Below are 13,571 nucleotides of genomic sequence, written 5' to 3' on the forward strand. Positions count from 1 at the left end.
ATGACTGATGAGATGCAAAGCAACACCTGGGAACAAGAGAAACAAAATATCAAATTCTTGTAAGGACCCGCAGACGAAAGACAACATCACAAATCATACTAAAACCCATAAGGGTAAGATTGTGAGTTGCTAAATGTGTAAAGAGCGCTATAAACGTGAAAAAAATTGCTAGATTTAAAAGCATTTACATGTAGCTGGACATCCATTTATGATGGAGGGCGAAACAGAAAGAGGAAATAGGCGTTCCTTATATGATGAGCTGTGTACAAGGGCAGGGTAGACTGCGTGCTGGCGCAAAGAATTGGTGTACCTTTCGGATGGTCTGCGCTGTTTACAGCAGAACTTAAGAATAACAGACAAATTCAAATCCAACGATTCAAATTCAATTTATTCTTGATTATTCATTAATACATAATCAAATTTAACATTCGCATATACAATAAATTGATATTACAAGAAAAGGAGGGCAACAAAAAAAGTTTACACTTGAAAAAAAAGCCTCCAAAAATATGTTTATTGAAGTACATTTTGACTAGTCAACTGATGCAAGAAAAACACATGCTATTAACAGTATACCAACACAATGCAAGAAAGAATAGAAATACCATAGAAATGTGGGATTATTATTTAAGCATTAGCAAGAACTTAGCTGATTAAAAAATGTACTATCTTGTAATGGTTGGCAGCTCAGTATGTACTGGGCCCCATCTTACAAAGAGTTACGATTGATGGGATCAATCGTAACTCTATGGAATACCATCAGTGTCATAATTTTTTCTACAGGAAATTTGCACAATGTCTTTTGAAAACAAAGAGAAGTACAGCAAGTTTTCAAGAAAACAAGGAATGTACGAATATGCATCATTGTTAAAAAATGTTTTGAACAAACATGAATAATTAAAGATGTTGCTGTTGCTGGCTTTCCATAGTTGCAATTGATCCCATCAATTGCAACTCTATGGAATTCCATCAGTGTCATAATTTTTTCTACAGGAAATTTGCACAATGTCTTTTGAAAACAAAGAGAAGTACAGCAAGTTTTCAAGAAAACAAGGAATGTACGACTATGCATCATTGTTAAAAAATGTTTAAACAAACATGAATAATTATAGATGTTGCTGTTGCTGGCCTTCCATAGTTGCGATTGATCGCATCAATTGTAACTCTTTGTAAGACGGGGCCCTGATCTGTCCCAATGAACTCAGAGGCGTGCAAATAAATTTTCCTGCATGCTCGTACTTACTGTATTCAAATTCTCTTTGTGTAACTCATTCTTCTCTGTATGACATGGATTGGGATTATGAACATCAGAAGATCCTAGAAAAGAAGAGATGGATTACTAACTTCACAAAGTCATATATATATATATATATATATAAATGTAAACAGGCATCCACTCTTTAACATGACTACTGTGTCTTGTACGAAATACTTAGGCGAAAAAATCACAAGACGATTTGACGTTGCTTGGAAGACCACTATTTAATCAAGCTTTCGGCTTGTGTATGTATGTGTATGTATATGTGTATGTATGTGTATGTATATGTGTATGTATGTGTATATTTACATATTTATGTATATATATATGTAGATGTTTATGTGCATGTATTCTGTATATGTATGTATTTGCATATATTGTATACGTACGACGTCATTGTTACATGTGTTACTACACCTGCATTATATGTCCATATGTTCATCTGTTCCTCCCTCTGTACCATTGATTATGTTACATATGTTATTATATCAGTATTATATGTCCATATGTCCATCTGTTCCTCCCTTTGTAGTACTGATTATGTTTCGTTCACTTTTGTTTATAGAACCCATGAAGAAGGCCTAAGGCCGAAAGCTTGATTAAATAGTGGTCTTCCAAGCAACGTCAAATCGTCTTGTGATTTTTTCGCCTATATATATATATATATATATATATATACTAGTATATTGTTATAGAATGGGTACCATGCATGAGTAATTAATGACGCATGGCCAGCCTTGCATCCGGTAATTACTTATGCATGCTTTATTTACCGGATGCATGGCAAGCCAGGTGTTGGTAATTACTTATGCATGGTTGTACAAATTTTTGTTTTCCCCAGAAAATTATATCATCATATAAAACAAATGATACACAGGTTTGTTTGTGCATTGGTCGGAATTCTGAGCATGCAGTAACTATGGAAACTAGTCTAAAACCACTCGGCTGGGCCTCGTTGGTTTAACACTTCCATAGTTACCTAATGCCCACAAAACCTACCAATGCACTCGCATCTAAATATCAATTAATGCCGTCGCCATTGCTCATTTAAATTACATACTCCACTTCAATTTGTTTGTAACATAATCTTCTGGAATCATCATGTTCAAACAATGAATCAAGTTCAATTACAATCAATCAGCAAAAATTGTATTCTGACTCTGGACAATTGAGATCCTTCATACAACACTTGACTCATAAAATAGGCCTTTATACCTTATACCTTTAGACAATTGAAAATCACTTTAAAATCAAATTTGTAAATTTGATTTACAAATTTGAACATTTTTTGTCATAAGAGAAAAGCTCTCAACTAAGGAATGTACAGTCATATGGAAAAATATGCTGTACAAAAGACTTTAAGCATAGCACTCTTTAAAAATGTGGAGCAAATTATGCCAGGAAAACTATTCCCTGTTCAGTGTGTAACTTTCACCAAGGTGACATTATTTTATTTTCAAAGTACACAAAAAACAATTTACCTTTGCATAAACGGCCAAAAACAATGTCTGTCAATAGAGCAAATCACAATTTAACAGTGTGACCTTCTGTTGATTTTATATTGCTAGGTTACATACATGTAGAAACATGGTAATTTCCGCATACATTCGTAATTCCGAAGGTTCGTTAGTCCGAAAACGAAATGAGATTCGTAATTCCGAAAGTTCGTTAGTCCGAAAATGAAGTGAGGTTCGTAATTCCGAAGGTTCGTTAATCCGAAAACGTAATGAGGTTTGTAATTCCGAAGGTTCGTTAGTCCGAAAACTAAATGATTAACGAACCTTATTTCATTTTCGGACTTACGAACCTTCGGAACAAGGAACCTTATTTCGTTTTAGGATTAACGAACCTTCGGAACAACAAACCTTATTTCGTTTTCGGATTAACGAACCTTCGGAACATCGAACCTTATTTCGTTTTCGGATTATCGAACCTTCGGAATAACGAACCTTCGTAATAACGCCACAAATGTTCGGATTAAGGAACCCTTTTACGTTTTCGGATTAATGAACATCGAGGTATAGGCAATTTACGTGTTTCGGAATTACGAACCTTCGGAATAAAGAACCTTCGGAATTACGATGTGTAACCGTAATTTCACAAACCTCTTAACTCTGTCCCCTTATCCTCACTTTCTTCTAAGATCTCTTTCTGTAATCCCTGCTGACGCTGCATGAACATTGGTGGGTTGACCTGTACCCCTGTGTATATAAAAAAAAAAAAAAATCAACATTGGTATGAAACACCAATATTAACAAAAAACAAATTGAATATTATTCAAACAAATTTCCAATGAAAAGATAATTAATCTGATTATTTATAATGTGCTTTATACATTGAACGTATCTATTAAGCGCTTACAGATTTACTTATTGCTACCCCTGTCGATAGAATCAATCATTCATTCCTGCACACAATGTATGCACATTCTCCACTCCCTGGGAGTATTCCAACAAGAGTTCCTAGACTCAATATTTAGGCATACTAATTAGACTTTCACATATGCCTACCATATCACACCTGGGCCCAATATGGTAACTTTGCAATCCAATGGTAACAATGATCAACTGCCAATCAAAATCAAGGAATCCATGAAAGATACCATTGCATGGCAAAGTTTCCATAATGGTAACTTTTTATGCGACGGGGGCCCTGGATGGAGAGTGGCACAGTACGGATGGACACCTTGCGAAAGGACGTTAGGCTGAAGTGGGATTCACACATGTGAAAAGTGGCCTAGCTTCAAATTATTTAAGGTTTGAACTACCAATGCAGCATAATAGAACACCTCAAGATTCCTAAAACAAAAGAAATAAGACTCTAGTTCGCTGACATCATAGCTCTCACTTTACATACATTAGGTTGTTGTGAGCATGGAAAAGACATAATAGAACCAAACTTCAGTGACTCAATTGATAAAATTCTATTGGGCAATTTTAATATGTATGTCCAACCCCATGTTTGTGGGACCTTCATAAAATTTTCTGTCTCTGATTTTGTGTTCTTCTGACAGTCTGTAATGCTCTCAAATGATTATAAATTGGTCAGTTTATAAAGTGATGTAAAACTTGAGAAAAATGGGGGTCGGATGTGCAAAAAGGTTGATTATAGAATTGCCCTATTGACAACTTATTGTACAGTATGTTTCTCTCATGACCCCCAAATTTTCAACATTTTTTCCCCAGAAATAATGAATGGACAAAAGCTCCATTGACAAATTACTGCACTTACCAACTTGTATCATCATCTCATAGTTTTCCTTGACATTCTGGATACAAATCCTCTCGTAATCGCTGATATCTGCCCATTCATTGGCTGTGAAGTAAACCTGGACATCTGAATATTCATCTATCTTTGGCTGAGGCATGGTGGCATCACTTTACTTGGAAGCCGAAGTGAAGGTACCAATATTTTCCTAGGATGGAGAAGGATAAGACGAGTACCAAGTCTCATGCTTTATGTAGGATTCTTGCTCATCCCCCCCCCCCCCCCAATCCCCTTCTCATGGCTGTATTAACAGTCTATCCCCAGATACACAATTTCAGAGACAGTCTCCAGTTTGGGAGACCCATTTCCTTTGTTTACATTTGCTGCAAAAGGATTACCTTGGCGGCAAATAAAAATGTGATCAGCAGATTCCTCATGAAAAATTACCTCTTTTCACCATCTACTTCATCTACTTTCATTTTGATAAGGATATTTGTTGTCACCCACACAAAACAAATGGGCTTCTGACCTCAGTGAGACAAAACTTGGGGTCATGGGTGGAAAAAAAAACTTTTGTTGGTGTTGTTTGTTTTGTTCTTATGTGATGCAAGTTTCCAGTATGGGAGAATATCTCTCATATTGGAGAGGGTCTCTGATATTGGCCGTGCGCCTCTACTAGTAAATGGGGATTTTATAGTCTAGAAAAATGTCAGAACTTGTTAAATTAATCCAAAGAAACGACGGTTATTCCTGTCTAGTCTCTGCCATGTGATTCAACATGCATTTTATTTTATGTAGCTCTATATTCTATACAATTTTGCAGCGGTGCGCCACTCGACGGTCCAACTCAAAGTCTAACAAAAAAGTGTCACAATGCCAGAGATCAGCGACTCAGCTCAGCCTTGTAAAGTTGCAAGTTGCAAGTTGCAGAGAGAGTCGAGAGACGCCGCAAAGCCAAACAAAGGCAAAGGAAAAATGCACCCATGGGTGCATTACTGCCGCCATGTACAGGAAAATTGAAGGCACGGCACATGCAAAATTGCAACAAATTCCCATGAATTTCAGAAGAGGATTTATAAAATCAAGCCCTCCTACGAAACTTACCAAACGATGTTAAGTCAATTCCCCCTAATATGATGAATATGATAATAATATGCAACATTTATATAGTGCTTAATACAAATGTTTCTAAGCGCTGCATACTATTACCCCGGCTTTAGCACGGCTACCCTGATTGGGCACTTCAAGGAATTTCTTCCTACCGGGTACCCATTTACTAGACCTGGGTCGAGAGTGGCAAATGTAGATAAACGCCTTGCCAAAGGACGGTGCTGCGGTGGGATTTGAACCCCGGACCTTGTGGTTCACAGTCCGGAGACTTACCCACTGAGTCACAACACCTCTACATCCCTTAAATAGTGTCATTTAAGCGATGATTTTCTTCTCGTTGACAAAACACGGAGCTTGCTTGTATTTCCCAAATTTTTCGTCTAATTAGCTAGAGGGTGCGCGATTTATCTTCATATCAAAGACACTACAAGGGAAAGACTAGGCACAAAAACTATTTGCCACGTCCAGTCTGTGCCCAGATGTCAGGAAACTGCCACTTGTTAGACCTTCATCCATATAATCGTGGTAAGTGCATACTTTCTGTTTTCACAATTCATTTGGAGAAATATTTAGACCATAAATCACGCTAGTCCCTAACCCAGGGGCTTACCGTGTATTTGACCATAGTCATCGGACTAGGGTGATTTATGGTCTAAATATTTCTCCAAATGAATTGTAAAAACAGAAAGTATACAATTACCACGATTATATGGATGAAGGTCTAACGAGTGGCAGTTTCCTGACATCTGGGCACAGACTGGAACCTAAAAAAACCGAAAAGTTCTCTCCTTCTACCCCCTGCTCGATCGGCCATTTTTGTTAAAAATCGTAACAAAATGGCCGATCGAGACTGGGTAAAAGGAGAGAACTTTTCGGTTTTTTTAGGTTCCAGTCTGTGCCCAGATGTCAGGAAACTGCCACTCGTTAGACCTTCATCCATATAATCGTGGTAATTGTATACTTTCTGTTTTCACAATTCATTTGGAGAAATATTTAGACCATAAATCACCCTAGTCCGGTGACTATGGTCAAATACACGGTAAGCCCCAGGGCTCCCGCCCGCTGCGCGGGCGGGAGCTCCCTGGGTTAGCTAGTCCCGTGAGTATGGTCAAATACACGGTAAGGCAAGCCCCTGGGCTCCCGCCCGCTCGGCCGTGATCTGGCAGAATTACGTATCTCCTTTTATGCGATTCCGAGATATTCGAGTTTAAAAATTCAAAATTGCTTCTTTGGCTTTCTTGAAAAAATGGAGAATGATGTTTCTGACTTTTTTGTTTTCCTTTGTCCTGTGGAACATATATAAGGAATTGGGACAAAAAAAAATTGATTTCTTCATTAAATCTTGTAATTTTCTTCAATTTTTAAAACTTACGTACTTTTACCTGATTAAATCGACGACTAGCTTTTATCAGGCAAAACTATGTATGTCCTGCGCATCGCAAAGTTTATCAGGCAAAACTATGAAGTCCTTGCGCATTGCAAAGTTTTATCAGGCAAAACTTAGTACTGTATGTCCTTGCGCATTGCAGAGTTTTATCAATATCAGGCAAAACTACGTATGTCCTGCGAATTGCAAAGTCTAATCGGGCAAAACTACGTACAATGGATCATATTACCAGGGAGTCCCTGGTATAAGTAAACAATTATGAATTCAATATCAAAGTTATTCTAATAAAATTCATCAAACGTTCACCCAAAATACACAAATAAAAAAAAAATGCAAAAATTGCTGAATCCGTTTGTCTTTTTTTGCAATGTCAGCTTCCAATCGCACCCCCTTCGCATATGAAATATTTTGGTCGCTTGAAAAGGATGTATTACCTCACGCATGATTTTTATGGAAAAAATTGAGACTGAAAGAACAAATCAGTGATTCTGTCTATCAGTAGATCTACTTTGTTAAAGATCGAGATCTAACAGTAAAATTATATATAGGCCTAGCTAAGGCCACCCAAGGCCAGGGTTCATTACATGCCGCCGCGCACAGAAAAATCAAGCCATAGAAGTCGTGTGTTGTGGACCCAAGAAGTGAGATCCCAGCACGCGCGACCCACTATGGCACTAGTTAGAAATCCACTGCCAAACGCGGTTCGAGGTTAGTATACTAATACTAACCTCGCAATACGTGTGTGAGTGAGCTAAGGCTAGCCTAAGATGGATCGCTATCATCATGATCATGTAGACAGCTGGCAGCCGTCTGTTTCGAGGAGTTTTTTAACATTTTTTTATATTTTTATTTCTCCTCATACACAGACGGCTCGCTAGCGTGCAGCCACCATTAGGGGACTTGCAATGCAAAATCCCCCCGTCGGGGCTCTTCAATTTTTGTCTTTAATGAGTAAAAATTTTGAAAATTCACGCGACCAAAATGCAAATTAATATTCCCTCTTGGCATCAATTGCCAAAAAACTGAGAAAAATCAAGTTAAAAGGAACAAAAACAGTGACTTACCTCGGGTGTCGCGCAAATTCACTTCCCCGTTTTATCCGATCTTAAGTACATAAACATATGGCCATTGAGTCCCCTGTACAGATCGCGCTAGAACTTCGGTCTCTGTATTTGGTGAGTGAAGCCAACGGAGTTCAGCTGAACAACCAACATAACAGAGACCGAAGCTTTTGGTCTACTGATCATGCTGATCATGTCTTTGTTGACTTATTTTTTATACAAAGTCTTTTATGAAAAAGACATGATAGCGATCCAGTTACATAGTCTTGACACAAACTAATTTTTTCCCTTTAAAATATGGCACAAACTCCAAAAAACTGAAAAACACCAAAAATGACTTAGGGCCTACATAGTTTTGCCAGATCACGGCCGCGCTGCGCGGGCGGGAGCATCACGAGTGACCATGCCCATGGCTGGCATATGCACTGTCTGAAATTAACTCACCAAAAATGATCTCCGATGAATTAATACATTGGAAAAATTGCAAAGATCTGCATTTATACCAATGAGTTTCTTGTTGGATTGAGAAACAAATGGAAATTGGCACGCCGTATCGGAATACACCAGTCGGCAGACTGTACTTTATTAGAAGAAGAGTCGACCGCCAGCATGCAAGTTCAGATTTTTCCCTTTTTGGTTTGTATTGTTAAGCGTACAGTATAAGGGAAGTATGGAAAGCTATTTGTGCGCGCAAACTTATGGCAAATCACGAGCGGTCACTGATCAGTATCCAAATGTTGCAACAACCAATTTGCAATAACAATTTAAAGCAAGTGAGATCATTAATTTTGATTGGCTGATAGTAAACTTGTTAGAGTATGCATTTATTATTATAACACGTCTTAATGAAAAAGGACCATGATCAATGCAAACATTCATTCATTTTTTTTTTTTTTTTTTTTTTTGGGGGGGCGGGGGATTGATCACGGCTGCTATCCTTAGGAGGGTCACTTCTTTTTTTCTTCTTAATCTTAGCTAGATTTGACTAGAAATGACTACTGATTTTCTTTTGTGAGAAAATAAGGCCGAACGACATTATGGAATAAAGGGGATGGGAAACCAGATACAGTAATGTAGAGCTGTAGTGTGAACAGGGTTTTATAGATGTGTTCTTCATTATTCTTGATCATCCTCAAAATTCCATCTTTTCTTCCATCACCTTCTTTACATTCCCTTCAACATGCCAGATTCACTCTTCCATCCTTTTCTTTTGTTCATGCTCATGTTCACTCATACTTGACTCTTGCTAAGTTCTTATTCTCTTATTGGTTCTCTCCTCTGACTATTCATTAGCAGCTATTTATTTGCCATGTATATTCATATATTTCTTTTATTTGATATATCTTTGATATTTGAATATTCATTATTTACCTTTGTAATATATAAATCATGCATGTTAATATTTTATGCCAAATAAACCCCTGAGGTTTAAAGTTATTCAGCCCAGGGCAGTTCATAACAGGCAATCATTGAGTGAGGTTGTCTCTATAGAACCATGCCCTTTTAATACTGCTCTGGCCACTCTACAAATTGGTGGCAGCGGTGGGAACCCACGCCATCGAAATGACTGGTGCCTCAAAAGGTAAACTTCGATACATTTTGAATGACGTAATATACTAGATTTGTCAGTTGAATTGTGAAAAGTTCAATTTAGGTGATATTTAATTAGAAAAAAAGTATTGAGATAAAAATGTCATTTTTAGGGAAATTTGAAAAAGTTTGCTTTCCCCACAAAAAATACTTTGCTTGGGTAATAATTTGACAATGCTACATAATTATTGTATCTAAAAAAATGTATATTTAGTCTCTTTATAAAAAAAAAGGTTTTCAAAGTTTAGGTCAAATTGATTATGACTTCGACAAATTGATGTAATTTGTTTTTCTCTGATAATAGAATTTGAAAGATACTCTTTTATGATGAAACAGTTATTTTAACATGTTGATTAATTGATCGTCACGTCCCCGGGGGGGGGGGGGGGGGGGGGCACTCGACCAAAAAAGTGGTAGGGGTGTGCCTCGGGCGAGACAAAAAAAAACCGGGGGCCTTGGAGCGGGCTTATTGTAAAAAGGAGGGTCCTCGGAACGGGCTTCGGAACTACAAATGTTTGTGAAAACAGGGGTCCTTGGAACGGGTCGCCTGCGTGCAAGTGCGTATGCATCCCCATGGAACGTGCATGCAGCTATATAGCCCGGCGGCACAACTGTCGGGCGCGCTAGCGCAGAGGCGATGGTCGCACAGCGAGCTGCGGCCGCTTTTCACCAAAATTGCAACCAGAACGGCGTAACGGAAAATATGCGAAGCCCTGGAGCGGATTTTTTTTCTTCTTTTTTCTCGAGAAGAAATAAATGTTATGCTTTGGAGCGGCTTTCTTGGTTCTTTTCTCAATAAGACAAAAATGCTATGCCTCTGAACGGAAATTTGAGTGTAAAAATGGGGGTCCCCTCCGCGGCACATACCCACTATGCATTATATACTGAGTGCCCCCCCCCCCCCCCGGGGTCACGTCTTTGATCAAGGTATATAAAACTTTCATTGCAGAATTGATTTGTAAAGAAAGAAAAATACATATATTTTTTTTAAAACTTCAAACCGTTATATTTTGAAGTCCCCATTATTGATATGAAATGTAAACTTGATATGTACTTTATTAATTCAGATATCATATCATGAATATCATAGTTGAAAACATACATTTTTATATTGTCAAATATTTTTTTTCCCTAATAGATGAAGATTACTGCAATTTTAAATGAGGACATTTTATTTGTAAGAGGAGATATTGTTTGTAGAGCTGTAGTGTGAACAGGGTTTTATAGATGTGTTCTTCATTATTCTTGATCATCCTCAAAATTCCATCTTTTCTTCCATCACCTTCTTTACATTCCTTTCAACATGCCAGATTCACTCTTCCATCCCTTTCTTTTGTTCATGCTCACTCATACTTGACTCTTGCTAAGTTCTTATTCTCTGATTGGTTCTTAGAGGATTATGTGTTATGCACGCTGCATCATTGGTGTAAACGTTTGTTCTTTTATGTGCACAGGGACCGTGTTCATTGTTAGCTGCCATAGCACCTGAAGCTTCATAGCCAAGAGCAACAAATAGACAAGGTTCTTATTTATGAACACGGTCAACTTTCAAACATGCCTACCGTTAACTGCCCAATTCCCGGCTGTGACTACGCCACACCAGACCGTGATGCTGCCATCGTAGCTGCCCTTCTAACTGCCCACAGTACCATTCACACCTCTGGACAAGCCGCCAAGGTCGAGAAGGTCAAGAGACCAACGATTGCTGCTGCTGGCACCAGCGAGGAATGGGCGTACTTCAAGTCGCGGTGGTCCGACTACGTTGATGCCACTAAGATCACTGGGAAAGACAAGGTTGTACAGCTTCTTGAGTGTTGTGACGAGCCCCTACGGAAGGACCTCACGCGAGCTGCTGGTGGCAGCCTCACCAACAAAACTGAGGATGAGGTGCTGACAGCCATCAAGAAGCTTGCCGTACGAGAGGAGAACACCATGGTTGCCCGCGTGACACTTCACAACATGCGTCAAGACAGGGACGAGACAGTTGGCAGCTTCGGAGCCTGTCTACGGGGACAAGCAGATATTTGCAAATTCATCATAGCTTGCCCTGCTTGTAATGCTGATGTCAATTACACTGACGCAATCATGCGGGATGTGCTTACCAGGGAGATTGCCGATTCTGAAATCCAGCTCGATCTTTTAGGGAACAAAAACCAAGACATGGGCCTGGAAGAGGTTTTCCAGTTCATTGAAGCAAAAGAGGCTGGTAAACGCTCTGCCTCCTCTCTCCTCGACTCACACACGGAAACGGCCAGCAGCTCCTCCTATAGGAAAGCTAAGCAGGCGCACCCAGGGCCCAAGGACAAACAGGAACTGTGTGCCTACTGTGGCAAGAAAGGACATGGACGGAGTGCCCCAGCTCGTGTCCGCCAGACGCAGTGCCTGGCCTATGGACAGAAATGTGGTCACTGCAACAAGTTCCACCACGTGGAGGACGTCTGCCGCACCAAGGTCAAGCAGAAAACGTCACAGTCGACCTCCTCGGGTGAGCAGGAGGGGGCAATCTTCAATACCCTTTGTACTATCCGTGACCTAGGACAATCACATGGCCTCCCCATTGATCACCATGTATATGATGACATTTCCCAAGCATGGCACAGGAAGAGATCAACTCCTCAGCCATACCTCAATGTGACTGTAAGGGCTGTTCCGGAAGACTATCGAGCCCTCGGGTTTAACCTTTCATCCCCCTCACAAACCAGCGCCATCCCAGCCATGGCGGACACTGGGTGTCAGAGCTGCCTCGCCGGGTTAAAGGTCCTCCGCCGCCTTGGGTTACGTCAGCAAGACCTCATTCCTGTCACCATGGCGATGCACACCGCAACTGAGGGCGGCATTACGATCCTCGGAGCCGTCCCCCTACGCTTCTCTGGCCAAGATCCTCTTGGCCACATGGTCGAGTCACGGCAACTCACTTACGTCACCGACAGTTCTGATAAGCTCTTCCTCAGCAAAGAGGTCTGCATTGCCTTGGGGATCATCTCAAAAAGCTTCCCTAATCTTGGCATGACACAAGGGGCACACCAATCAGACAGAGCAGCCACCCTCAAGGAGGTTCCCAAGCGGGCCGCCTGTCCCTGCCCTCGGCGTCAACTGCCCCCACCGCCTCCTACAAAACTGCCATTTCCTGCCACTGACGCAAACCGTGAGAAGCTACAACAGTATCTCCTAGATTACTACCAGTCCAGCACATTCAATACCTGTGAGCATCAGCCCTTGCCACTCATGGATAGTCCCCCGATTAAATTGATGGTGGACCCAGATGCGGAACCCATCGCTCATCACACACCTGTGCCAGTCCCACTCCATTGGCGTGATGCCGTCAAGGCTGATTTGGAGCATGATGTGCAGTTGGGCGTGCTGGAACCTGTACCCATTGGGGAGCCTGTTACATGGTGCCACAGGATGGTGGTGTGTGCTAAAAAGGATGGTAAACCGCGTCGAACAGTCGACTTTCAGGCCCTCAACGTCCATGCTACACGTGAAACGCACCATACACCATCACCCTTCATTCAGGCCCGCTCTGTCCCCCACGGGAAGAAGAAGACGGTATAAGATGCATGGAATGGTTATCACAGCGTCCCCATATGCCCGGAGGACCGACACCTCACCACTTTCATTACCCCATGGGGCAGGTACCGTTACAAGACAGCCCCTCAGGGCTACATTGCCTCCGGAGATGGATACACCAGGCGGTATGATGAAATCGTCTCGGGCATCCAAAATAAGACGAAATGCGTCGACGACGTCCTCCTGTGGGCTGACACAATGGAAGACAGTTTCTTCCAGGCTGTTGAATGGCTGGATATCTGCGGCCGCAACGGGATTACCCTCAATCCTGAGAAGTTCACATTCGGTGCGGATATCGTAGAATTTGCTGGCTTTGAGATCACTCCTGATGGCGTTCGCCCATGTGAGAAGTACTTACAAGCCATCCTTGATTTCCCACCACCCACTG

At 40.7% G+C, this 13,571-nt stretch overlaps 2 protein-coding genes across 2 annotated transcripts in view; one reads left to right on the forward strand and one right to left on the reverse strand.

Annotated features, from left to right (window-relative positions):
- Positions 1-8,736, reverse strand: part of LOC129263854 (zinc finger protein 665-like) — a 25,476-nt gene extending 16,740 nt beyond the window's left edge. Inside the window, exons 1-4 of the mRNA XM_064100825.1 lie at positions 8,468-8,736; positions 4,490-4,673; positions 3,364-3,459; positions 1,244-1,317 (exon numbers count right to left, since the gene is read on the reverse strand). Coding sequence (XP_063956895.1) covers positions 1,244-1,317; positions 3,364-3,459; positions 4,490-4,625 — 306 coding nt within the window. The 5' untranslated portion in view covers positions 4,626-4,673; positions 8,468-8,736. The remainder of the gene's footprint in view (positions 1-1,243; positions 1,318-3,363; positions 3,460-4,489; positions 4,674-8,467) is intronic.
- On the forward strand, positions 6,400-13,168 carry LOC135154494 (uncharacterized). Its single transcript, XM_064100700.1, has 2 exons — positions 6,400-6,524; positions 11,068-13,168. The coding sequence occupies exon 2, from the start codon at positions 11,168-11,170 to the stop codon at positions 13,166-13,168; it is 2,001 nt and encodes a 666-aa protein (XP_063956770.1). The 5' UTR covers positions 6,400-6,524; positions 11,068-11,167.
- Positions 13,169-13,571: the final 403 nt, after the last annotated feature.

The sequence above is a fragment of the Lytechinus pictus genome, chromosome 6 (assembly GCF_037042905.1).
Source record: "Lytechinus pictus isolate F3 Inbred chromosome 6, Lp3.0, whole genome shotgun sequence".
Classification (NCBI taxonomy): Eukaryota; Metazoa; Echinodermata; class Echinoidea; order Temnopleuroida; family Toxopneustidae; genus Lytechinus; species Lytechinus pictus.